Below are 26,138 nucleotides of genomic sequence, written 5' to 3'. Positions count from 1 at the left end.
ACGGTTCTCCAGGCACTCCTGGAGCCACCCTTCGAACCCCTTAGGGAAGTTACCCTTCAACTTCTCACCCTCAAGGTTGTCTTCCTTGTGACCATCACCTCAGCCTGGAGGGTTTCTGAGCTTAATGCTCTTTCTTCTAGGGCCGACCTCTGTACTTTCCACAATAACAGAGTCGTCCTCAGACTTGACCCGGCCTTCATGCCCAAGATCAACTTCCCCTTCCACAGGGGACAAGAGATCATTCTCCCAGACTTCTGCCCTCACCCTTCCTCTGAGAGGGAGCAGTCCTGGCATCGCCTAGATGTAAGAAGGGCCCTGCGCATTTACCTTAAGCGCACAGCCCCCTTCAGACGGTCGGAGGCACTCTTTGTCTCCTACCACACATCTGCCAAAAGCGCCAAGGTCTCGCAGGATCCCTGCTCCAGAGAGTGTCGGGTGTGAGTCCCTCCTTGTGAGGTTGGACCTAGGGGGTCAAGTGGGCCCAGCTGCGTCGCAACCGCCCTGCCTGTGCTCCTAGAGTCAGTAGCCAGACTGGCGGTTGAGTTCCCCAGACTTATAGTACTGGGGGATTTCAACCTGCCATCTCTTGGCGAACGCTCTGATGGGGCGCAGGAGTTCATGGCTTCCATCGCAACCATGGACTTGACCCAAGTAATTCAGGGTCCGACTCATGTGGTGGGACACACGCTCAACCTTGTGTTTCTCTCGGAGCAGTGGAGACGTGATCTGGAATTAAGGGGGATTGAGATCTCACCCTTGTCATGGACAGATCACTTCCTGTTGAGGCTTGATTTTTGGAAGCTGCTCCCCCACTGCAGGGAGGTGGAGCCGATTAAATGGTTCCGCCCCAGGCGCCTGATGGACCCATTGGGATTTCAGATGGAGCTTGGGGAGATACCTGACTCCCTTGCCCACAATTCGACTGAGTCCTTGGTCGCTGCCTGGAATACTGCAGTGGCTAGTGCATTAGATCAGATTGCGCCTTTGCGGCCTCTCCGCGGCAGTGGATCCAGGAGGGCCCCTTGGTTTACCGAGGAACTCCAGGATATGAAGCGCCAAAAGAGACGCCTAGAGCGACGCTGGAGGGCTAGTAACTCTGAATCCAACCGAACACTACTAAGAACCTTTATTAGGTCTTATTTAGTGGTGATATGAGCAGCAAAATGTGCTCATTTTTCCGCTCTTATTGCGTCCACAGAATCGCGCCCAGCCGCCCTGTTTAGGATAAATCGCTTCCTCCTGAAAGGGAGGGATGCGAGTGAACCCTTACAGGGAAGAGCTGAGGAATTTGTTCAGTTTCTGTCGGACAAAGTCACTCAGATTCGGATGGACCTGGACTCCACTTGGACAGTGCCAGCAGAGATGCCGAGGGAGAGTCTTGATCAAACTTTGTGGAGTGAGTTCCAGCTTGCCACTCCTGAGGAAGTGGACAAGGCCATGGAAGCGATGAGTGCCGCCATCTGTCTACTGGACCCTTGTCCCTCCTGGTTGGTTTCGACCAGCAGGGAGGTGACACGAGGCTGGATCCAGAGGATTGTAAACGCCTCGCTTCGGGAGGGGTCTTTCCCGCAACCTTTGGAGGAAGCGGTGGTGAGACCCCTCCTCAAGAAGCCTGCTCTGGATCCAGCTGTCCTTAAAACTACCGTCCAGTCTCCAACCTCCCATTTCTAGGGAAGGTTGTTGAGAAGGTGGTGGCCTCCCAACTCCAGCGGACCTTGGATGAAGCGGATTATCTAGATCCCTTTCAGTCTGGTTTCAGGCCTGGTTACTGCACTGAAACCGCTTTGGTCGCACTGACCGATGATCTCTGGCAAGCCAGGGATAGAGGGCATTCTTCTATCCTGGTGCATCTTGACCTCTCAGCAGCCTTCGATACCATCGACCATGGTATCATTCTGCGGGGGCTGGAAGAGGTGGGAGTGGGAGGCGCCGTTTTACGGTGGTTCTCCTCTTACCTCTCTGGCAGGTCGCAGTCGGTGTTGGTTGGAGGACAGAGGTCGACCCCTAGGCGCCTTGAATACGGGGTGTCCTGTCCCCCCCTCCTATTTAACATCTACATGAAGCCGCTGGGTGAGATCATTCGTAGGTATGGGATTAAATACCACCAGTATGCGGATGATACCCAGCTGTATCTGTCTGCCCCGTGCCAACTCAGTGAAACGATGGAAGTAATGTGCCAGTTCCTGGAAGCTGTCAGGGTCTGGATGGGAATGAACAAGCTTGCGCTCAACCCTGACAAGACTGAGTGGCTTTGGATGCTGCCCCCCAAAAATAGTCCTGATATTCCATCTTTAAACCTGGGGGGTGAAATCTTATACCCCTCAGAGAGGGCCCGCAACTTGGGTGTTCTCCTGGATCCACAGCTGACACTAGAACATCATTTGTCAGCTGTGACCAGGGGAGCTTTTGCCCAGGTTCGCCTGGTGCACCAGTTGCGGCCCTACCTGGACCGGGAGGCACTCCTAATGATCACTCATGCCCTCGTCACCTCAAGGCTCAACTACTGTAACACGCTCTACATGGGGCTGCCCCTGAAGAGTGTTCAGAGAGTACAATTGGTGCAGAATGCAGCCGCGCGAGCGATACTGGGTGTACCTAGGTACACCCATGTCACACCTATCCTCCGTGAGCTGCACTGGCTTCCCATTGGTCTCCGGACACGTTTCAAGGTGCTGGTTATTACCTTTAAAGCCCTACATGGCCTAGGACCTGGATATATCCGTGACTGCCTCCTACAACATACTTCCCAGCGCCCAATAAGATCGCACAGGGCAGGCCTTCTCCAAGTACCGTCGACTACGCAGTGTCTGCCAGCTCCTCGGGGGAGGGCCTTCTCTGTAGCTGCCCCGGCCCTTTGGAACGATCTACCCCCTGAGATCCGGACCCTCTCCACTCTCTTGGCCTTCCGCAAGTCTGTTAAGACCTGGCTGTTTTGGCAGGCTGTCCCTTCCGCAAGTCTGTTAAGACCTGGCTGTTCCGGCAGGCCTGGGGCTGTTGATCTTGACTGAACTTCAGCCCCATTAAAATCGAGTGCATGTTGTGTTTTGTTTTTAATTTGTTTTTGTCTTGTATTTTATTCTTTTTTAATATTTTTAACTGTTTTTATATAAACCGCCCGGAGTCCTTCGGGATTGGGCGGCATACAAATCTATTAAAATTGAAATCGCCTACCACCATCAGCAGGTGGATGAGGCTGGCCATCTCCAAGGCCTATGAGGTCCAAGGGCTGCCCGTGCCACAGGGCATTACTGCACACTCCACCAGGAGTGCAGCCACCTCAGTGGCCTGGGCCACCCAGGCCCCCATCGAGGACATCTACAGAGCTGCAGCCTGGTCCTCTCCTTCACCTTTTATCAAACATTACTGGCTAGATACCTATGCCTCAGCTGAGGCATCCTTCGGGAGGCGGGTTCTTCAGGGTGTCCTGGACACTCGGGAAACTCAGGCCCAATAAACCCTCCCATGGACATCTAGCTTGGGTATGTCCCACACAGTGACTCCTCCCACGCCCCACCTTGGAGACTGTCAGTTGGTCCTACCTGAACTGCATATCTCAAGGGTGGACGTGGGAGCAGTCACTTTCCGCCCGTCAGGCGCCAGCGCCAGGCCTGAGTGGCATTCACAGACCATTCACGTTTTAAGAAGAGAAGCTCCGAATCATCGGTTAATCTGGGGAGTCACCAGGAGGAACGGGGTGTGACCTCAGATTTCCTCAGTCTCCAGGCAATTGGGCCGTAACAATACCCACACAGTGACTGCTCCCACGCCCACCCTTGAGACATGCAGTTCAGGTAGGACCAACTGACATTCCCTACTTGGCAGGAAAAAATATATATTAATAGCCCTTATACAGTATCAGCAAAGCTAGAAAGTAATTTAAATAATGTGCATTTTATCATTGCAAAACCAATTAAGGATCATATCTGTTCAAAACTTTACTTAGAAGCAATCACAATATTACTTTTTCTGAATTTGAAAATAGGTACAATTCAACAATGCTGTGATGCTATTGAACACCTCAAGCGTATCATTAAGCATAAAGCATCTACTTTGAACAAAAAAAACACTCGGAGATTACCTCGGTTAGTATTAGTCTTTATCAATTCCCAGAAAACATCATTACATACCACTTATTTAATAGTTTCAGTGATTTTTCTTCTAAGAAAACACTATTATAATCTGAATATATTTTAGCAACCTTCAGACTCTGAATTTGTTCCCTAAATTTACTTGCAGCTAAGGTTGGCATCCAGTTTAATTGACCTGGCTAGACCTCTGCATCCAGACTTTTGCATCCAGACTGAATGTATCTAGTTTAAATACATCCAATATTTGCTGCATGCAGCAGAGTGCAATTCTGTCACAAATATAAAAGATGAAACTATGTTTGATCTGATGTGGTATAGGTAAATAAAGTTACTAATTTATTTATTTTGCAGTCAGGAGGAGAAATTAATATTTTAATATCAACTATAATATTTAGTGTTGGAGATTAAAATGCAAGGCATGGCAAAAATCTGACTACAGTATAAAGTTCTAATGCATAGAATCTGTTGATTCTCTTATTGGTAGAGCATTTGAAATCTTACTTTTATATTTAAATGCAGAAGGATTTAAAAACTACTTGATAATTTCAGAATTACATTTTAATTCATTCCTGTAGGGGATTTCCATCTAGATATATTTGTTTAGAGGATGTTGTCATGTGGCTTTTGAAACAGTGTGGACAACCCCAAACTGAATGCCGGCACAAAGTCATGGAACTATTATTTGAATTTGTTCCATTATTGCCAGGTATGTATATTACAACATGTGTAAATAGTCTGTTGCTAGCATGATAAACTGACTTTTGCACTGTGTCTCAGATTGGGAATTCCTTTCAAAAAATGCCTCTTTTGGAAGCCTAGTAATTTATTTTATTTTCCTCACATAAATACATTTTGAAAGTATGTGGGCCAATTGTAATGTTGGATATGTAGAACATTAGATGACGTATATTCTATTTACATTGGTAGGACATGTAGTTCAATAAATTGGCTTTTGCCAAATCAAAGTACTATAAAAATGTTACTACCATTTTCTATAATTAATTAAAAATTGTATTATCATCCCGCAAAAATAAAATCCTTTGAATAATTAGCTCTGTTCATTTTGGAAATAGTTTCTATAGTCATGTCCCCCACCCTAGTTTTATAATAAAAATATTTTTTTCAGTTTTTAAAAAAATATAACCTTGGAATTGAATTGCAACAAATTTATCTAGAGTCTTTAATCTGTTTGCTTCTCTGACAGGAAACCCATCTCCATCTTCATGGTTGGGTGATGTTCTCCAGAAAGAAGGAATCTATTTTCTCATAAAGAAATTTGAAGGAGGAGGATGTGAGGGTGAAAATGTCTCTGGAATCTTATCTCATCCAACCCTCTATGAGTTGCAAGGGAGTTTTAGTTTGCGAGCTGTTGAACAATGGATGGATATGCTTCTAGCTGCCTTAGACTGTTACAATACCTTTATTGAACAGGGAATGATAAAACCAAATGAGATCTTAGGTAGGTAGCTGACATAATCAGTTTGCACTATGATTGTCATCCCAAGTCCATTAGAAAAAATTACATTACAGGTATGAAAATGGTTCATACTCAACTTCATCTTTAATTGCAAATAAATTATTTTTGATATATTTTTTATAATCTTTTGACCAATAGACAGAAAGTCCTAGAGTTCCCCCCTTCATTTAGGAACACTGTTCCACTCGACCGATTGGCAAGTGCACTGGGGTGGATTTGCATTATAGAAGATCTCACTCTTCTTTGTATGCCTTACTTTGGCAAAAAGTATTTCAGTCTTATCATCAAAGAACTTTCCAAATGTATATTTTCTTCCCAATAAGGTCATTATTTAGTGCTGGCCATCACAAAGGCCTACTTTTAAAAAATAATATACACTATGTTGATATAAATTATTTTTGGACGTTCTTGTGAATTCTGGAATAAAAATTGTGATGGCTGTATTTTTAACTTTTTTTATATATTTGTTTAAAGCTACAAACACAGGGTCTTCATTTTTAAAATCATTGGAGTTCTTCCTTGGTAAAATTGCCTTGTACAATATATCTGGTGCAGAGCAATGTTTTAGCAGTGCATCCAAAGATGATACGTTGTTGAGCCCACAAGAAATAGAAGAATACAATTACAGCAAATGTACAATTATAGTTCGGATTATGGTTTTTGGCAGCATGATTTTGGAGACTCACCAGCAACATTTATGGAAGGTAGGTTTGGCTTCACTGGTTCAAGTAAGTTTGCTATGAGCTACCACACTTAAAAGGACTAAATAAGTCTTAAATGCCTTATAAAAGGCAGGGAGGGCCAAGACATGCAGATCTACTGGTACTGTTATTCTACAGGTTGGACATGATGATAGAGAAAGCATGTTTCCTGGGTTCTACTAGATGATACTTAAGTAATGGAATTGGAACATAGCAACTCTATCAGATCTTATGAGACCAGTAGCAGTAATTGGATATAGACAATCTTGCACAGGTCTAGATCCTGTGCAAAAAGGTCCAGCGTCTTAAATTGTACCTGGAAGTCCATGTGCAATCAGTGTACTTTTGCAAAGTAGTGCTGTTGCATGGTGTCTCAAAGTGTATCATAACTACCTGTATGATATTGAGATGTACCCATAACTATCTATAATGCCATATCTTAAACCAGATATACCTTAAAGCCTCTTATAGAGCATATTGCAGTAATCTAGATGAAAGATAGCCAACATATGAGTGAGTAAGACTTCCTGATTTAGGAATGGCACAGTTCGCATATAAGATAGGTTTAAGATACATTTGTGATATAGTTTAGATGGAGTTAAAATAATGAAAGAATTGTGTAATTTTAAAAATGTCTTTATATCACACCGAAAATATTGCAACACAAAAGCAGCCATGAGGTGACCACGCTCGCTGCTTTCTGCACCTCAAAAATAAGACCTCCCCCAAAATAAGGCCAAGTGCTTATTTTGGGGATCAAAAGAAAATAAGACCCTGTCTTATTTTTGGGGAAACACAATATAAAAATGAAATGTAGATTGAATAAAATTATTATTTCAAGAGGATGCACACAGAGATGGTGTATTTAAGGGTAAACCTTAAAATAAATGCAAATGATAAACTTTTCAACTTAAAAGTACTTGTCTACCTCCTTTTCATCTTATCATTTCTAGATGCTTGAGAAAGAGCTGCTTAATGAGAATCTAATAAAACTTGTTGTGAAAACCATTTGTGACCCAAAAAGCGTAGGCTTTAATATAGTTGATGTACAAGTTATGGAAAATCTCCCAAATATTTGTGTGAGGCTAGTAAAAGCTTTAATGAACTCTCCCTATAATGAATCTTTAGAGAATCGTATCAAAGAAATAATAACCATGCAAAGGTAAGACACTTCTTGAATCAGTATTCTAATGCCACTGTTTAAAAATGCAAATAACTTTTAGGGTGACATTTAGTGTGTGAGTGCAGAAGCAGAAGTGGATGGGGGCCCAGACTCGCCTCCCGCCCTGGTTTGAATGGAATACGTGGCCTGCTGGGAAGAATGGGGGCCATAGGGGAGGGGGATCTACGGGGGTGGGGGGATGTCGGAGCATTTCGGTTACGACTGGGAGGGGCAGATATGACGGGGGCAGTAGGGCTAGCCATTACCAGGGAAGAAGGACTCGCTACATTACAGCGATTGCTTGTTCCGGCCCCTCAGGCTCAACTCAAGGACCTGGTGGCAGAGGAGTACAGGGCCCTGGTCTCAGGTTCTTGTTGCTAAATGCCAGGTCGGTTGTGAACAAAGCCCCCCTCGTCCGGGATTTAATATTGGACGAGGAGGCAGACCTGGCATGTATAACCGAAACCTGGCTGGGCCAAGAGGGAGGAGTCCCCCTCTCAGAAATGTGTCCAGCTGGGTTTCAGGTGCTCCACCAACCACGACACCAGAAAAAGGGGTGGGGGAGTAGCAGTTATCATCCAAAGGTTGTTAGTTCCTCACAGGATCCCTGCCTCAGAGATTGTGGGGTGTGAGTCTCTCCTCTTGAAGTTGGACCTAGGGGTTCAGTTGAGCTTGCTGTTGATGTACCTGCCTCCCAGCTGCATCACGACAGCCCTGCCTGTGCTGCTAGAGGCAGTAGCCGGGTTGGTGGTGGAGTTTCCCAGACTAATAGTACTGGGGGACTTTAATCTGCCATCTCTTGGTGAACACTCAGATGGGGCACAGGAGTTCATGGCTTCCATGACAACCATGGACTTGACCCAGGTAGTTCAGGGTCCGACTCACAGAACGGGACACACGCTTGACCTTGTATTTCTCTCGGAGCAGTGGAGACGTGATCTCGAGTTAAGGGGAATAGAGACCTTGCCCATGATCACTCCTTGCTGAGGCTAGACTTCAGGACGCTACTCCCCCATTGCAGGAAGGTGGAGCCGATTAAGTGGTTCCGCCCCAGGCGCCTGATGGACCCGGAGGGATTTCAGAGGGAGCTTGGAGAGATACCTGACTCCCTTGTCCGCAATCCGGCCGAGTCTTTGGTCGCTGCCTGGAACATTGCAGCGGCTGGAGCATTAGATCGGATTGCGCCTTTGAGGCCTCTCCGCGGCAGTGGATCCAGGAGGGCATCTTGGTTTACCAAGGAACTCTGGGAGATGAAGCACCAAAAGAGACGCCTAGAGCGACGTTGGAGGGCTAGTAACTCTGAATCTGATTGATCACTATTAAGAGCCTTTATTAGGACTTATCTAGTGGCGATACGGGTGGCAAAATGTACGCATTTTTCTGCTCTTATTGCGTCCGCGGAATCTCGCCCAGCCGCCCTGTTTAGGGTGACCCGCTCCCTCCTGAAAGGTGAGGAGGCGGGGGAACCCCTGCAGGGAAGAGCTGAGGAGTTCGTTCAGTTTCTGTCGGATAAAATCACTCAGATTTGGACAGACCTGGACTCCACTTGGGCAGTACCAGCCGAGATGCTGAGGGCTAGTCTTAATCAGATTTCTTGGGATGAGTTTGAATCTGTCACCTCTGAGGAAGTGGACAAGGCCATGGGAGCGATGAGTGCCTCCACCTGTTTACTGGACCCGTGCCCCTCCTGGCTGGTTTCGACCAGCAGAGAGATGACACGAGGCTGGCTCCAGACGATTACTAACGCATCTTTGCAGGAAGGGTCTTTCCCGCAACCATTAAAGGAAGCAGTGGTAAGACCCCTCCTCAAGAAGCCTTCTCTCGACCCAGCTATTTTGAAAAACTATCGTCCTGTCTCCAACCTTCCTTTTTTAGGGAAGGTTGTTGAGAAGGTGGTGGCGCTTCAACTCCGACGGACCTTAAATGAAACGGATTATCTAGATTCCTTTCAGTCCGGTTTCAGGCCTGGGTACAGCATGGAAACCACTTTGGTCACCCTGACCGATGATGTCTGGCGGGCCAGGGATAGAGGATATTCCTCTATCCTGGTGCTTCTTGACCTCTCAGCAGCCTTCGATACCATCGACCATGGTATCCTTCTGCAACGCCTAGGGGAGGTGGGAGTGAGAGGCACCATTTACGGTGGTTCTTCTCTTACCTCTCTGACAGGTCGCAGTTGGTGTTGGTTGGGGGGCAAAGGTCGACCCCTAGGACCGTCAAATGTGGTGAGATCATGCGACAGCACGGGGTAAAATACCACCAATATGCGGACGATACTCAATTGTATCTTTCTGCCCCGTGCCAGCTCAGTGTAGTGGTGGACGTGATGTGCCGATGCCTGGAGGCTGTTAGGAACTGGATGGGGGTGAACAAACCTGTGCTCAATCCCAATAAGACTGAGTGGCTTTGGATGCTGCCCCCGAAGGACTGCTTGGACAGTCCATCCTTAACCCTGGGGGGTGAAAATTTACGCCCCTCAGAGAGGGCTCGCAATTTGGGAGTCCTCCTGGATTTGCAGCTGAAACTGGAACATCATCTATCGGCTGTGATCAGGGGGGGCCTTTGCCCAAATTCGTCTGGTGCACCAATTGTGGCCCTATTTGGATCGGGAGGCACTTCAAACGGTCATTCACGCCCTTGTCACCTCGAGGCTGGATTATTGCAACGCGCTCTACATGGGGCTACCCTTGAAAAGTGTTCGGAGACTGCAGTTAGTTCAGAATGCGGCTGCGCGAGCGATATTGGGTGTACCGAGATACACCCACATTACACCTGTCCTCCGTGAGCTGCACTGGCTACCAATTGGTCTCCGGACACAATTCAAGGTGTTGGTTATCACCTTTAAAGCCCTACATGACTTAGGGCCAGAGTACCTTCGAGACCCCCTGCTGCCACATATCTCCCAGCGGCCAGTAAGATCCCACAGATTGGGCCTCCTTCAGATGCCGTCAGCCAGACAGTGTCGGCTGGCGGGCCCCCAGAGGAGAGCTCTCTGCCGACTCTCTGGAACCAGCTACCCCTGGAGATCCAGACCATACCCACTCTCATGGCCTTCAGGAAAGCTGTAAAAACTTGGCTGTTCCGGCAGGCCTGGGGCTGTTGACCTCACTGTTGAGGTCCAGCCCCGATTAGAATGAATGTATGAGGGTGTTGCTGTTTTTAAACTATTTCTTTTCACGTTACGTGTTTTTTTTTTCTCTTTATTTTTGTAAGCCGCCCGGAGTCCTTCAGGATTGGGCGGCATATAAATGTATTTAATTAATAAATAAATTATATACAATCATAATTTATTCATTTTTATTCGTTAGCGTTGAAGAGCTTTGCACTGTTGATTTGTACAATCCAGAAGCCCGGCTAGATCACATTAGATACGTATCCATTCTTTCTGCCTGCAGACAGCTTCACAAGGCTAATGTATTGCACTGTATCTTGCAATATAAGGTAAAAATATATGTATTGATACCACCATGTTTGCAAAGTAAAAAAGAATTAATGGGAGTTCAGATGTCTATCACAGTAATATGACATGTTTGTTAGTCACTGAACATTAAACATTCATCACGGTAAGAAACACTATTGTGTTTCTTCATTAGTGTGGGAAAACATTTCTAGCTTTGCTCACTGCTAGACACTTTTTTTTGATGTCTGAATTCACACTGTTGGTTTTATTGAATAATTTTGTTCATGTTGAAGTGTCTGTAACTGTCATTTTGTATCGCTCTTTTAGGGGTATCTAAATGATGTAATTCTCAATTTAATGTGTTGGAGGAAAGCCATTATTTTTTTATCGGTTATTCAGCTTATAAGAATCTCTAGTTTTTAAAATAATGATAAAGACTGTAAGAACTTTAGGTGACGTTTATTTAATTGCTTAATTATAAATTTGTTTTTATTCAAATGTGTTATCATTTTTCTTTCCCCAAAGGGTGCAGATCTTCATTTTGAAACTGGTTCTAAGCTCCTTTTAGTAGTGTACAAAGGTATTGCACCAGGAGATGAAAGAAGGTCCCTTCCTTCGTTAAACATCAGCAGTAAACAATTAGCTGAAGGACTTCTGCATTTGGCTTTTGCTTTTGGTGTTCGGGTAAGGCCTTGGCCTTGTTGGTGCCATCTGTCTCTTTTCTGTCTTCTCTGTCTCCCTCTGTTCTTTGGAATTCAAATGTATTTAAGAAACCTTCCAGTTGCTGATGTCTGTCCCTTGTATAAGCCACCATCCAAGTTAATGTTATATCACATAAAGAGAGAATGAAATAACTTTAATTAAAAATTGGCATGGGTTAGGGTTAAAAGGTAAAGGTTCCCCTTGCACATATGTGCTAGGCATGCCAAAATTGTGTGTGCATGTGTTATTGCGTGTGCATGCGTACCCATACCCGCAATTCAATGTACCCTGCCCACCTGCGCATGTTCGTGCGACCCACCCGCGCGGGGAATTTTTGCTCTTCCCCAGGCTCCGGAGGCTTTCTTGAAGCCTGGGCAGGACGAAAAACGGCCCCTTCCTATTTCCACACTTAGTTCATTGAGGAAAGAAAAACAGAATGTCAAAAGCAGCAAAAAAGAGAGGGATTAGTTTGCTGGTAGATCTTCCAGAAATATCAACTACTGCCAAAAGAAACTTGTTGCTTTGCTAGGCAGTTGCATCCTACTATGGTGTCATCAGTATTTTGTTCTCCTGAAAGCATTGAATAACCTTTCTATTCTGTAAACCTAAATATCCCAAAAAGAGAAAATAGCACAATCGATGGGAGACATTTGTAAATGCACCATCTGGGTCTCTGCTTTCATCTCTAACATTGTAAGATTAGTGCTTAGGAATCAGTAGAGATGAATTTTGCAAGAACAAAGCAATTGCTGTGGGCTAGTATTGCTCATCTCACCAAGGATTTCTGCCTCTGTTCAAATACAAAAGATTTGTGGTTTTCCTTGAAAATACTGATGTGTTCTGCATTATTTTCTGTTTGTGTTTTTTGACTAAGAAGTTACACGGGAAAAATTGAATGACAAAAAAATACTCTCTTGTATTTATTTCCCTTAGTGCACAGAGCTGGTGAGCCTCTTGTTGAATACATTGATGTTATCTGTACCATTGTCTGGAGCAGCCCAAGAAAGTCTTATCAACTTTTCTCATGGAGAATATTTCTACAGTCTCTTCTTAGAAATCATTAATCGGGAGTTGTTGAAAAATCTGGAAATTGCTGTACTTGAGCTTATGAAATCAGCTTTAGATAGCCCCAAAATGGTACTGGATTTTTCCTTTAAAATGTTTAAATTTTTAAAATGTTCCTTTAAAATATACTAGCATATTTATTTTTAGGTTTTATTTCTGCAAAAATTCACAATGAAACTATAACTATATTTTAGCTATTAATATAATGTAATATATATTATAGATAATATATTATCTATATTATCATTGATTACTTCTTGATTTTATTTCTGTTAAATGATTTGTTTTTCATTTGTTATTATTTTTGATCGTATTTTTAGCCTTTTATTACTTTTACTTTGATCACCATTTCTATTTTTAGAATAGATCTACCACTAGATCTTCTTGTTACTATTCTATAAGTAATGGATGTTTTGAAAGACCATTCTGATTTTACATTCTTAATTTCTTAGAAGGATACTTTCTAGTGTTTGAGAAACTCATCTAAAAGTATACTTACCAATTGCTTATCTTGCACATTTTGTGTTTTTGTTCCACAGTATAAAAGTTGAATTAAATTAAAATGCTTCAATATTGTATCTTTTCAATATCCTACACTGCAGGTTAGTACAGTTTTGAATGGTATATTGGATCAAAGCTTTAAAGACCGTTCTACTTGCAGACAACAAGGAGTAAAACTAGTAGCTGCTATTTTAAAAAATTGGGGACATCTTGATCACTGGTGGGCCAAAGATGCTTCTCCTGAGAGCAAAATGTCTGTTTTGACCCTATTGGCTAAAGTTCTGCAGGTAAGTGTGTGTGTGTGTGTGTGTGTGTGTGTGTGTGTGTGTGTGTGTCCGCCCAGCCTCCTCTGGGTAATTTTCCTAGGGTTATAATATTAACATTGATTTTGGAATAATTTTTAAATGTCAGTGGTATTTCTACAGCTATCCAATATTGTAACCAATCTTCTGTCCAATCTTCTATCCAATTTTCTGTCAGTTTGGTTTATGGTATCCAACCTCATTATATAATTGAGAGTATTTTGTTATTTGCATATATTTAGAATTGGAACGAATATGAAATTAAATTAGTATAAAAATGTTACGTCTTTGAAAGCATGCTTTGATTTTAGTAGGCATTATGCTGCTGTTTTTTGCATTTATTAATGTAATTAACGTAAGAGTTCTTAAGAGCTCTACATAACACAAAAGTATAGAAGTATATTGTATATAGAAATATAACAGATAATGTAAACTTTCCTTAATGAAATGCTGTGGCATACTATCAGATTACTATTCTAGTTAAGTGTATTTTAAAATATAAGTTCTTTTATGTTTTCAAGATTGACTCTTCAGTGTCATTTACTCATCATGAGGCATTTCCCCATGTTTTTAATACATACACAAGTCTGCTTGTTGACCAGAAATTGGGTCTAAATCTCAAGGCAAGTGCATTATGCATGCTTATTATTATAAATAAAGAATGTGTTGCTTACAGTGCCCATTTAGCTTTATTCAGATTAGCTAGAAACATTAAACTGCAATGAGAATTATTATTATTGTTATTTAATGCTGCCTGACTCTCAAGGACTCTGAGTAAGTCTGAGGATTCTTCATGGAAGTTGTGCTGGAATCACCATTTAAGGATAAATATTCATATGTTTACTGTGGATATCTGTATTGAGAACTTTTTTTGAGTAAATGAAACCCACCCCTATGTAATCTGTTGCTGGCAGTTAAACTGAAAAGAATGTTGCAGTATCCTATCTAGGTCAGTCACCGGGACCAGAGGTTTGTCTTCCAAGATTTGGGACTCGTGTTGGGGCCCTCCTGGAAGATGGGCTTCTGCACGAGTCCAAAAGCTCAGAAGACAAAACCTCTGGTCCTGGTGACTGATCCAGATTGGATCCTGCACATTATCCTGGGGAATCTATATGCCTTCACTCATGAAGAGAATGTTCTTCGCAGGGAAGAAAATGAGAAAAACCTCTGACTGTTGAATAGAATTAACAGGGTTAAAGATTTCTACTAAAATACCTGCCAGAGTCTTTCTTAACCATATGAGTGGTTTCAGCTCTTGTAATCTACATTTCTTAGCACTTAATTTAAAAAACCAGTTTTTGAAGAAATGACAAACTGTACAGTTAACTAAAGCTAAAGTTGCCAAGGCCATTTTAGGTTATGATTTGTTTGTACAGATAATGGTCAAATATACAAGCCAACTAGACTTCATAAATGATCATCTGTTACATCTGAGCAAAGGTTATGGTGTAGCCTGCTGCTTTTATACTTGTTTTCCCTACTCAGTCTTAAATGTTTAAAGTTTACATTGGTCCAAATGCTATTCAGAATTTGTAATTAACCAGAGTTAAAATGAAAGCTTAAAACATTTTCAGAGTTCAATGTGAAAATTGGTTAATTTTAATCTTACCAGAATTTACCGTTCTTATCTTGTTGTGTGCTATTTTTTTGCATCAAAGTTTCTCAAAAGGCAATACAATTTTAGATTTAATATGAAACATTGTAAATTGTATTTATTTCAGAGTCAAGCAATTATTATTCTGCCATTCTTCACTAAACTTGTCGGAGAAGGACTTGGTAGCCTTAAGCATGCACTTGATAAATTTGTAGCATATAATTTCCCTTCGACATCAGATGAGTTTCCTAAGAGAACTTTAAAGTACAATAACTATGTGGACTGCGTAAAAAAAGTAAGTGAAAAAATCTACAAATGACCTTTTGCATAGTTTATTTATTTTTAGCATATTACTAATTCTAAGTCCAAATTGATATAAAGCAAACAAATCTATAGATTAAACTATAGGAACAAACAGACTATGCAATATTACAGTATTATAAAGAGAAATTATCTTATTTGTAATAAGATTTTGCTATTTAAAAACTTACCTAAGTTTCATGTGTAATTGTTAAGTATTTTCACACTTTTAGAAATTATAATCATCAGTTGACATAACCTTAAAATTCTAAATTTCTTAATTTTTAAAGGGATTTCATGTTTGTATCTTAATTTTAAAGGCTGTTGGCACCCAGAATTGTTCTAGTGAGATGGCCATCCATATCAATCAATGTTAAACATACTAGAAACAAAAATGAATTTCTGTATATAAGCCTAAGAATACATTTTAATGTATGGAAGCAGTCCTTTCTGATTTGTTTCTCTTTTAATCATGTATATTTAGGCATACTACCATTATGTAAATGAAATTATAAATATGTTTATGTGTGTGTGTTTGCATGCAAACAAGCAGGTTATTATATGTTTATTGGACTAAAATTTTATTCTCTATTTCTTTTAAGAGCTGTTACTGCCTCATCATTGGTTTCAGAGAAAGTTTGGAACACAAAACTTTGCAATCTTACTAACCTTCTCTATCATATTCTCTAACTGTATAATTATTCTCTTGTATTTTAGTTTTTAGATGCACTAGAACTATCCCAGAATTCTACATTGTTGGAGCTGATGACAGAAATTCTTTGTAGGGACCATAAGCATATAATGGAGGAATTATTTGAGATTAACTTCAAAAGAATTGCCAAAAGGTAGTTAGTAAAACATACTCTTTAATTGCATTATATTAAGAGCATGATTAAAAAACAAGAGTTCAGTAATATGTTAAAGGCTTAAATGTGAACAATGACAGCTGCTATGCTATGTTTACGCATTGAAATGGATAGGTATAATTTCTGTGTGTTTATATGTATTTCACTTGCTTTCCTATTGGCGAAACTCATACTAGGGAAGGCACAATACACATGATTTTTATAGCAGTAATATGGGTTATGCTGTTCAGCTGCAGTTTGTCTCAGGTACATAGAAAAATAGATTGGTTTGTAGTATTAGGTAAAGTGCATTTGTCATAAAAATATGTACTTATTTCATGATGACTTAACAACGTCACTGCTTTAGAAAGAATTCATTGAAAGATTATGGATAACATATAATTTATAAGTAGGAAAGTAGCTGAAGATTCAACTTAAATTTATTGTGATGTTTAGGGGCAGCTGTGAAAAGCAAGTGCTGTTGTTGGATACTGTGCACCAGATGTTCCAGAGTGAAACCCATTGCTCAAATACAACCCGACAAGCTTATGTAGATCGATGTCTTCTCATTCTGTTGCTTCACTGCAGTTTAGATGCATTGAAACAATTTCTAAGTAAGATTATCATAGAAGCTATGGATACACTGAAGTCCAGGTTTACAAAGGTAAAGATGAATTATTACTAAATAAGTTTATTACTTAAAAAACACACACACACACATATTCATGTATGAAGCTCCTTTGACATTTTGTTCCTTTCATTTATTTTTCCAGTCAAATGAAACTTCTTTTGAAACCCAGCTAATCAAGAAAATAAGCTATTACAAGATTCTAGAAGTTATCTACTCCCGTCTGTCTAAAGAAGATGTATATTCTAAAGATTCCGAAATTAACCAAGCTTTTCAGCCTTCTACCCATGTAGAAGGGAATGAACTTACAAAAACACTTATAAAGTGAGAATTGTTCATGTATGCTTTAAAACAATATTGCCAATAATTAATTTGGTTATGATAGTCAGTAAAAAAATATTTTGAAATATTGCCTTAAAAGTGTCATGGTAACTACATGGAGGAGCAGTATTACACTATTAATAATGATAAACACTTAATCAACTTTTCCTATTTGTTTAGAAGAAAATTCACAATTCTTTCTTGATCTTAAAGGTTTATCCTGAAAATCTTAAAGAAAAATTATGTTGCTTTCTTTCATAAGTTTTATTTTGGTTAGCAATTCAATAAAAATATTTTACTGGTCTGAATCCTTTTCAGACACACCTGAAGATAAAGATTTCAGAAAAGGCCATCAAAATCTAACTTTTTCAAAAGGCTGTAGGACAGGGGTGTCAAACTCGCAGCCTACAGGTCGATGGCCCCGCCCTACCCTGGTTTACCGGGGGGAAGTCCCAATATGTCACATGACACCACCGTGACGACTCACATTTAACACTCCTGGTCTAGGGTGACTTACAAACTGCTGCCCTCTGCAGTTTGGAGATTACTGAATGTACACTTTTACTTTTTTCCTCTGGCCTTGTCCTTTATATTGTATTATTTATGTGTTACATACATTTTTTGTATTATTTATGGTATTTGTATCTTTTAGCCTTATTTATATAAATAGGGTACACCCTAGACTGAGGGTTGGTTATGATTGGAATGGAATATTAACCAAATAAATAAACAGATCTTAACTAAAGCTATCTACAACTTCAGTTTGGTATTTGCTGGAATGTATTTGTTCAACAAATTAGATCTCAACTAATAACCCTGATGTCGTTCACATGTATTAGCAGTTCTAGTGCACACATACACAGCAGATTTGGGAAGAATACACACATTTTAAAAAAATGTCTTGATATTTTTTCTTTTTTTTTTAACTTCCTTTCAAGGTCCTGTTATGATGCCTTTACAGAAAACATGTCGGGTGAAACACAGTTGTTGGAAAAGAGGAGGCAGTTTCATTGTGCTGCATATAATTGTGCCATTGCAGTTATCAGCCATGTCTTCAATGAAAGTAAATTCTATCAAGGTTTTCTGTTCACTGAAAAACCAGACAAAGTACGTGGTAGTAAACAGATACTAGTTCCAAGATGGAATTTTGGTGTAGAAAGGTGGTCAACAGACTATATGGTGGATATGTTGAGTATTTTTAAACCCTGCCTGTGGGTTTTGTTAATATTAATTTGTATTGGTTTTATATATTTGATGTGGTTTGAGTTCATTGATTTTGTAGTTTTTAAATTACTGTAAGAGTTATGCAGTTCAGTTGGCAACAAACTAAATAGAATGAGTGAGTGAGTGAGTGAGTGAATGAATGAATGAATGAATGAATAAACAAATAAATGGGCACCAAGATGAAATTAATGGAATTTGAATGAATAAACTTTTTCAATATTTCTATAGTAAGAATCACCTTCATCTTCCAAAATTGGTTGAATTGTGTTCTTATCAATAGGTAGAAGAATACGAAATGTAGCAAATGCTGTCTTAAAAGCATTGATCATGGTATATTTCTTGGCTGGTTTGGGAGATTTGGGAATGGGAGAGATGGTATTGCAGGGGCTCTTCTTCTTTCTCTAATATTGGTCCCAGTCATTTTTGTTAGTGACCCTTGTACCCAGCTCTTACTTAGTGGGGGGTGTGTGTCATGGTTCAGTTCTATCCACTCTTGTTTAATGTCTAAATGAGGCTTCTTGTTTAGGTCATCTCTTACATGGCGTTATATGTCAGTGTCCTGATGTTGTACATATCAGCCCTGGATTGTCCAAGTAACGCCCTCAAGATTCTTTGTAGAAAGACTCTGAGGAAACTGGACGAGGAGAAAATGAATCAGACTCAATCCTATAAAGTATAAGCAGCCTTGGATTTTGAGGCTTCCTGAATCCAGAGGTCTTATGAGTTACTCTTGAGTGTTTGTCTTTGGTGTTTGAGCTGCCTTTGGCTAATATTGTATTTTTATATTTATTTTTGTATCTAATATTGCTTTTTAAAAAATGTATATTACCTGGCTAGGTTGCATATTGAGTAGTAACGATATATTATGACTAAATTTTAAAAAATGTAATAAAGTAATTCATGGTGATCAGATTACAATTTGCTTTTTTTCTACAGAATCTGCTTATTTTTGAAAATTTGTTAGACTTACAGCATCGCTATTCATTTCCCATAGAGATTGAGGTAAGAAATCTTATTCCCTAGATGTTCTGAAATTGTAATCATTTTTATCTAGCATGATACTAGATTGTGATATAGATAATATAAGAAGTTAGTGTTCCTAGATAAGATTATTGAGATTTTTTTTCAATTATAAAAGTTCTACAGTAAGCTTAAGGAGTCTAAACAGAAGACAAGTATCAAAGTATACCTCCTTGAATTAGTATTCTTATATAACTATAGTACTATGAATGGATTGTGTCCTTTGGCAAACGTTAGCATAGTTCTTCCTGCTGGCTGCTGCTTGATATGGATTATGAATTCCAAGCTTAATTTTGGCATGGTGGAATTTAAACCTATCTTGTCTTAACACAGCAGTCCCCAATCTTTCCAGTTCTGTGGACCAGCAGGGAAGGGGAAAGGGGGGGTAGTTTTGTGCACACGCCTGTCATGCAAACAGAGTTTCATGTATGCACTCTCCTACTGCTTGCACGGTCTGGTTCTCAATAAGCTGCAGCCCAATACTGGGGTGTGGAGCGGATGTTGGGGCCCCGGTCTTAAACAAAATGAATATGTAGGAAAGTTCTCATCCACAATATTGATCCACTGCTTTAGCCCCTACGATGATTATTTAGCCCCCCAAAAAACTTACCAAAGGGTCGTTTTTAATGTGGCAAAAATTAAATCAAATGTAGAGGGTAAGTGAAACTGAATTTTATCTAACCAGATTCTCTACTTTTTGGAGCATGACTGTCCAGCATGCCATTCAAAGGCAGGTGCCTAGAAACAAACTGGGTAGTACAATCATGCATTTATTAGTGTTTAAGATGCCACATAATTCATTGTTGTATTTTTCTTGATTTATTTAGAAATTATGTAAACATATTAAATTTGTAATTAAGCGGCAATCACTGGTTCATACCTGAAAGTTTTTTATCTTTTATAGGTTCCTCTGGAAAAGAAAAAACGCTATATAACCATTAGGAAAGAAGCCAGACAAACAATGAGTGGGGATTCAGGTATTTTCTATGTCTACAAAAAAGATGAATCGATGATGGCTTAAGTTATTCTGAGTCGAGCATGAATATATGTGTACTAATATAAATATACTTTGAAAACAGAAATAAAACCAATCTACAGAGCCAGTATAGTGAGTGGTTAAGGTGCTGTATTGGGCGTGGAGAGACCTGTGTTCTAGTTCTTGGTCTGAAGGCCAGATACTCCCTCTCAACCAGTGGTGGGTTGCTAACCGGTTTACTACCGGTTCGGACGTGCGCATGCACAGAAGCGTCCAGGAAGGTGGGCAGAGCCTCCGTCACCGCCCCTACCGGTTCAGTTGAACTGGGCTGAACCAGCAGCAACCCACCTCTGCTCTCAACCCTAATTGGCATCAGGTCTGCAAGAAGCCACCTTAAAACCAGCTGTCTCATTACATGCTGCCATGACACCTTTGGTATATAACTATGGTCAACACAGTGAAAAATAAGTGGACTCTGCAACTGAGCAGGGCAAATTCTAGGAATAACAATCTGGACCACGTCCCTTGGTGTTTTCAGTGTTAATGTTCACTAAAGATTTTTTAAATTAAGGTATATATGCAATGTAATGATGAAATCAGAAAATTCAGAAAAATATTAAAGAAGAAAATTTATTTAGCACTATTTAATGGAAACATACAAAAAGGTTTGATTAACTGATTTTGTCATTTTTATTGTGAAGCTTCTTACTTATTTAAGAGGGACTATTTTCTTTCTAGCTGAACCACACTATTTAGCATCTGCATCATATATGGTAGATAGCAGTTTAAGTGAAGAAATGAGTCAATTTGATTTCTCAACTGGAATGCAGAGTTTTTCATACAGCTCTGAAGATCCTACCAGTTCTGATTCTCACGTCAGGAAAAAGGTGATTTAATTTATACACGTGTTAAGTGTGTGCTTAGCTATACTGTTTTTTAGCCCAAACAATTCCTTTAGTTGTTTGTGGAAAATCGTCAGATTTTCCAAAGACTAAAAACCATACTTTATTGGAGTGCTAATGAGGATGTAATAACTGATGTCTAATAGCAACATAAGGGACACGATGATTCAGTGGCTAAGATGCTGAACTTGTGGATCAGAACTGTCGGCAGTTCGGCGGTTCGAATCCCTAGCACCATGTAATGGAGTGAGCTCCCATTACTTGCCCCAGTTTCTGCCAACCTAGCAGATTGAAAGCATGTAAAAATGTAAGTAGAGAAAATAGGAACCACCTTTGGTTGGAGCATTCTCCTGTGGCTGCCATGGGTTAACTTTGTCCATTAGCCTAGAGACTGAGTTATGTAATTGTTGACCACGCCTCCTCTGACTGGGATAGTTCAGGTTTTTTAACTCAGCCCAGGAATGGCGGAACAGCATCAGCTTCGAGCGATCTGCCTAGCCCTCCACGACTTTCGAGACCTGGTGACAACCAACCACCTGTTGGTTCTCACGGACAATGTAGCCTCCAAGGCGCACGTCAACCGCCAGGGAGGCACCAGGTCCCGGGCCTTGATGCTGGAAGCGGAACGTCTTCACCATTGGGCGGAGACTCACCTGTTATCACTTTGGGCGGAGCACATTTTGGGCACAGCCAATGTACAGACAGGTTGGCTGAGCAGAACCACAGTAGACCAGATGGAGTGGCAGTTCCATCCGACTCTATTCCAGGAACTGGCTCACCGCTTCGGCCGGCTCCACGTGGACCTCTTTGCTCAACCGCACAATGCACATCTGTCAAAGTTCTTCACCAGGTATTACATTTCGGAAGCGGAAGGGACTGACACCCTTCACGGCCCCCGGCCGGAGGGTCTCTTATACGCCTTCCCACCTCTCCCATTCATACCGCTGGTCATCCAGAAGATTCTGTTGGAAAAGGCGGAAGTTCTCCTGGTCGCGCCAATGTGGCCCAGACACCCTTGGTATGCCTACCTGGTCCATCTTTCAATTTCCCGACCGTGGAGAATACCAGACGATCGGATACAGCTCTTGCAGGGGGTTCTCATCCATCCGGACCCTCAGCTGCTACAATTAGCCGTATGGCACGTGAGCGGGCAATCCTGATGCGTCAGCACTTCTCTGACAAGGTCATCGCCACGATCCAAGCTGCTCACCGTCCGTCCATGACACAAATTTATGAGGCTACCTGGCAGCCCTTCTGCAGGTGGTGCCGGACAGTATCCGTGGACCCACTTAAGTCTTCCGTTCCACGGGTTTTAGACTTTCTATAATGGGGTTTGGACAAAGGGCTAACGCCCAGCACTCTACGTAGACAGATTGCGGCATTATCGACTGTGGTGGGAGGTGCCCAAGGACTTTCCCTCGCTTGTCATCCGAGGGTCCAGTCCTTCTTGAAGGGCGCATCTAAACTCAAGCCACTGGTAGTCCACCGTTAACCCTACATGGGATTTGCCCCTAGCACTTAGAGCTCTCACGGCTGAGCCTTTCGAGCCCATTCATACCATCGGTCTTAGATTGTTGACCCTCAAAACCATCTTTTTAGTGGCGATTACATCCGCTAGAAGAGTCTCAGAACTGGCGGCACTTTCAGTATGAGAGGATCTCTGTATATTCCATCAAGACAGAGTCATCTTGCGATTGGACCCAGTATTCCTGCCAAAAATTAACTCCTTGTTCCACAGGGCGCAGGAACTCATCCTTCCAGACTTTTGTCCCAATCCGTCACACCCTCAGGAATGGAAGTGGCATCATCTCAATGTTTGCAGGGTGCTCCGTCGCTATGTGAAGCGCACGGCATCATTCAGGAGATGAGAGGCGCTTTTTGTGTCTTTCCAGCTGGCATCCATGGGACAGAAGGTGTCCTCAAACACCATTGGGCACTGGTTGAAAGCGTGCATTGCCCTCGCATACGAATCCCAATCTCGACCGGCACCCAGGCGCATCACTCCCCATTCCACCAGGAGTGCGGCCACCACGGTAGCATGGGCAATGCAAACCTCTGTGGAGGACATATGTAGTACGGCGACCTGGTCATCACCGTCACCCTTAATCCGTCATTACAAAGTGGACATGTGTGCCTCAGCGGAGGCTTCGTTTGGGCAAGCATCTTACAGAGGGTTGTAGCATCATCTACGGCCCCTGACCAGCCTGTGTCCCGCCCTTGAAACTCATTGCTTTGGCATTTCCCATGCTTGGATTCCCCAAGCAGCGCACAGGAGAACGACTGTTGACTTACCTGAATGGTCCTTTTATGTGCGCTGCGAGGGGAATCCAAACCCGCCCTCAGCTTCGGCTGGTCCAGGCACTGGCATTGTCTCAATCTCACACGCACACATTGTGTTTACTTACCTACTTACCTTCTAGTCTGCTGATTCCTTTGCTTCTCTTGGATCGGCTGAGCCTTCGTACAAAACTGAACTATCCCAATCAGAGAAGGCGTGGTCAACAATTACGTAACTCAGTCTCTAGGCTAATGGACAAAATTAACCCATGCTTGGATTCCCCTCGCAGTGCACATAAAAGGACCGTTTAGGTAAGTCAACGGTCGTTCTGTGCCCCTTCGGTGTTTAGTCATGCCGACCATATGACCATGGAGACGACTTCGGACAGCTTTGGCTTTGAAACAGAGATGAGCACAGCCCCCTAGAGTGTCTAGAGTCAGGAACGACTAGCACATATGGGCGAGGGGAACCTTTACCTTTTAATAGTAACATAGTTTCTCCATAAAATACTATCTCCTTTTGAGGAAGACTTAAATACATCAGTAGTCAGTCACATTATCATTACAAATATTTACAAATATTTCTGTGGTTCCTTAAATCTAAATGACAGATTTCAACTGTGAGAAACAGGAATGTTCCAACATTACCTCAGTAGCAGAATAAATAGCCATGCTTAACATTACGTTGTCAAATTAAGCTTGATTATAATAATAACTGCCTTGAGTACATTGTGAGGAGAAAGACAGGGATAAGGCTGGATCAAAATTTTCCACTTCTGGCAAGTTTGACAGTTCGTCATTTATTATTCTTTATTGTTTTACTGGACATTGGACAAAAATGCTTTCAACACTCCAGTTACAATGCTCCCTATATAAAAGCCTTTAGGGTTTTCCCCCCAATATACTGTATATACTCGAGTATAAGCCTAGTTTTTCAGCCCACTTTTTGGGCTGAAAAAAGCCGCCTCGGCTTATACTCGAGTCAGTGAAAAATTTGCCCGAAATGGAGGAGAAAAAGGGGCGGGGCCATGCCGCTGGGTGACACTTGTGAATGGCCCAGTGCCCCTGTGAGTTTCCCCTCCCTCTGTGTCAGTTTGCCGCGCAGCGCGCACCGCACCATCCCCCCTCCTCACGTTCTAATGTAATGCAGGGCTGTCTTACAATTCCCCTTCCTCCCCCTCCTGCCGCTCTGCAACGATGTCCCACCTCCTCCTTGTTATGGCAAGCAGCCACATAGCGATGTCCCACCTCCTCTGGTACAGTGATCCAATGATAGGAATCACTGTGCCGTGTGTCATAGGAGGCGGGACATCGCTCCCGCGGCTGCACGGGACATCATCATCACAGCGGGACATCAGCATCATGAGGTGAGTGAAGTATTTCATTGAATACACCGCTAGTTTACTGTTTTTCTTTGAAATAAATATTCAAAAACATTATTGGTATCTATTTTTATTTTTGAAATTTACCGGTAGCTGCTGCATTTCCCACCCTAGGCTTATACTCGAGTCAATAACTTTTCCAGTTTTTTGTGGTAAAATTAGGTTCCTCGGCTTATATTCGGGTCGGCCTATACTCGAGTATATACGGTATTGATCAAACTTCATAAGGCTAGGTTTCATTTCTTTTTCATATCAAATGATAGAGCCCATGGAATGTGCAAACCATAGGAACTGAAATGAACACTCTACTTGGGATTTTCTCCCAAATCTAAAATGAAGTAATAAATTAGGTGTGTAATAAATAGCCAAGCAACTTTTGTTTTATTAAACCATTGTTTATTGGAGAGCTCCAGATAGAATCCAGGGAAATGTGGAGAGCCTTTTAGTTACATTATTGCAATAAATCCATCTTTCCCAAAGTTTCGTTGCATTGTTCTCACTGTTTATTTGTGTTCAATTTGGGGTTGGGATTTTTAGGGGAGACCTGTTTGAAGTGAGAGATCAGCACATGGAATATTAATTCAGCTCATTCTTCATTTAAATCAAGTTTCTTGTGAACATATTCTTTAAAAAAAATAGAGTTTAAGAATATGTTCAACTTTGAAAAATCTTGAAATAACAGGATATAATATATGCATTCTTTATGGGTAGTGTTGTTATAGCAAAAATCTGAACAAAAAGGAGAGATAGGACAAAAATGAAATTAATTATTATTCTAAAAGGAGATTACAGATACTGAGGTTCCAGATGATGTGATGGAGTTAGAAATGGATGAGCTCAATCAACACGAGTGCATGGCTTCTATGACAACCCTACTCAAACATATGCATAGAAATAATATCACACCAGTAGTAGAAAAAGTAAGTAATCCATTGTAGCTTTGTGGAATTGACAAATACCACTCTCAGTTAAACTAATTTGTAATAAGTATGTTTTCAATTTATAAACCTGTAATTTTTTGGGTATTCAGGGTACAAATGCACCTGAACTTCCTCCATGGATGAAATTTTTGCACAGCAAACTGGGAAATTCTACTGTTCCTCTAAATATCCGTCTCTTTGTAGCAAAACTCATTGTGAACACAGAGGAAGTAAGTAAAGTATTGTAGTATATAGCTGGTATACCTGCATTTCTTTGGGTTATTAGAAAAGCTAATATTGAGATTAGAATAATCTCCAAACTTTACAGGTAGTCCTTGCTTAATAACTACA

At 41.4% G+C, this 26,138-nt stretch overlaps 1 protein-coding gene across 3 annotated transcripts in view; it reads left to right on the top strand.

Annotated features, from left to right (window-relative positions):
- The window catches only part of PRKDC (protein kinase, DNA-activated, catalytic subunit), a 125,928-nt gene that overhangs the window by 35,670 nt on the left and 64,120 nt on the right, over positions 1 to 26,138 (top strand). For all 3 annotated transcript variants that reach the window (XM_032222951.1, XM_032222952.1, XM_032222953.1), the window contains exons 29-48: positions 3,983 to 4,082; positions 4,664 to 4,794; positions 5,293 to 5,547; positions 6,040 to 6,269; positions 7,220 to 7,428; positions 10,737 to 10,869; positions 11,354 to 11,512; positions 12,464 to 12,667; positions 13,198 to 13,383; positions 13,920 to 14,021; positions 15,120 to 15,287; positions 16,010 to 16,137; positions 16,594 to 16,801; positions 16,911 to 17,089; positions 18,025 to 18,193; positions 19,247 to 19,312; positions 20,235 to 20,307; positions 21,045 to 21,193; positions 25,650 to 25,787; positions 25,898 to 26,017. In XM_032222951.1, the coding sequence (XP_032078842.1) occupies positions 3,983 to 4,082; positions 4,664 to 4,794; positions 5,293 to 5,547; positions 6,040 to 6,269; positions 7,220 to 7,428; positions 10,737 to 10,869; positions 11,354 to 11,512; positions 12,464 to 12,667; positions 13,198 to 13,383; positions 13,920 to 14,021; positions 15,120 to 15,287; positions 16,010 to 16,137; positions 16,594 to 16,801; positions 16,911 to 17,089; positions 18,025 to 18,193; positions 19,247 to 19,312; positions 20,235 to 20,307; positions 21,045 to 21,193; positions 25,650 to 25,787; positions 25,898 to 26,017 (3,107 nt within the window). The remainder of the gene's footprint in view (positions 1 to 3,982; positions 4,083 to 4,663; positions 4,795 to 5,292; positions 5,548 to 6,039; positions 6,270 to 7,219; positions 7,429 to 10,736; positions 10,870 to 11,353; positions 11,513 to 12,463; positions 12,668 to 13,197; positions 13,384 to 13,919; positions 14,022 to 15,119; positions 15,288 to 16,009; positions 16,138 to 16,593; positions 16,802 to 16,910; positions 17,090 to 18,024; positions 18,194 to 19,246; positions 19,313 to 20,234; positions 20,308 to 21,044; positions 21,194 to 25,649; positions 25,788 to 25,897; positions 26,018 to 26,138) is intronic.

This window comes from Thamnophis elegans, chromosome 8, assembly GCF_009769535.1.
Source record: "Thamnophis elegans isolate rThaEle1 chromosome 8, rThaEle1.pri, whole genome shotgun sequence".
Classification (NCBI taxonomy): domain Eukaryota; kingdom Metazoa; phylum Chordata; class Lepidosauria; order Squamata; family Colubridae; genus Thamnophis; species Thamnophis elegans.
Note: the sequence above shows the minus strand (reverse complement) of the source record. Positions and strands in the feature narration are given on the sequence as shown.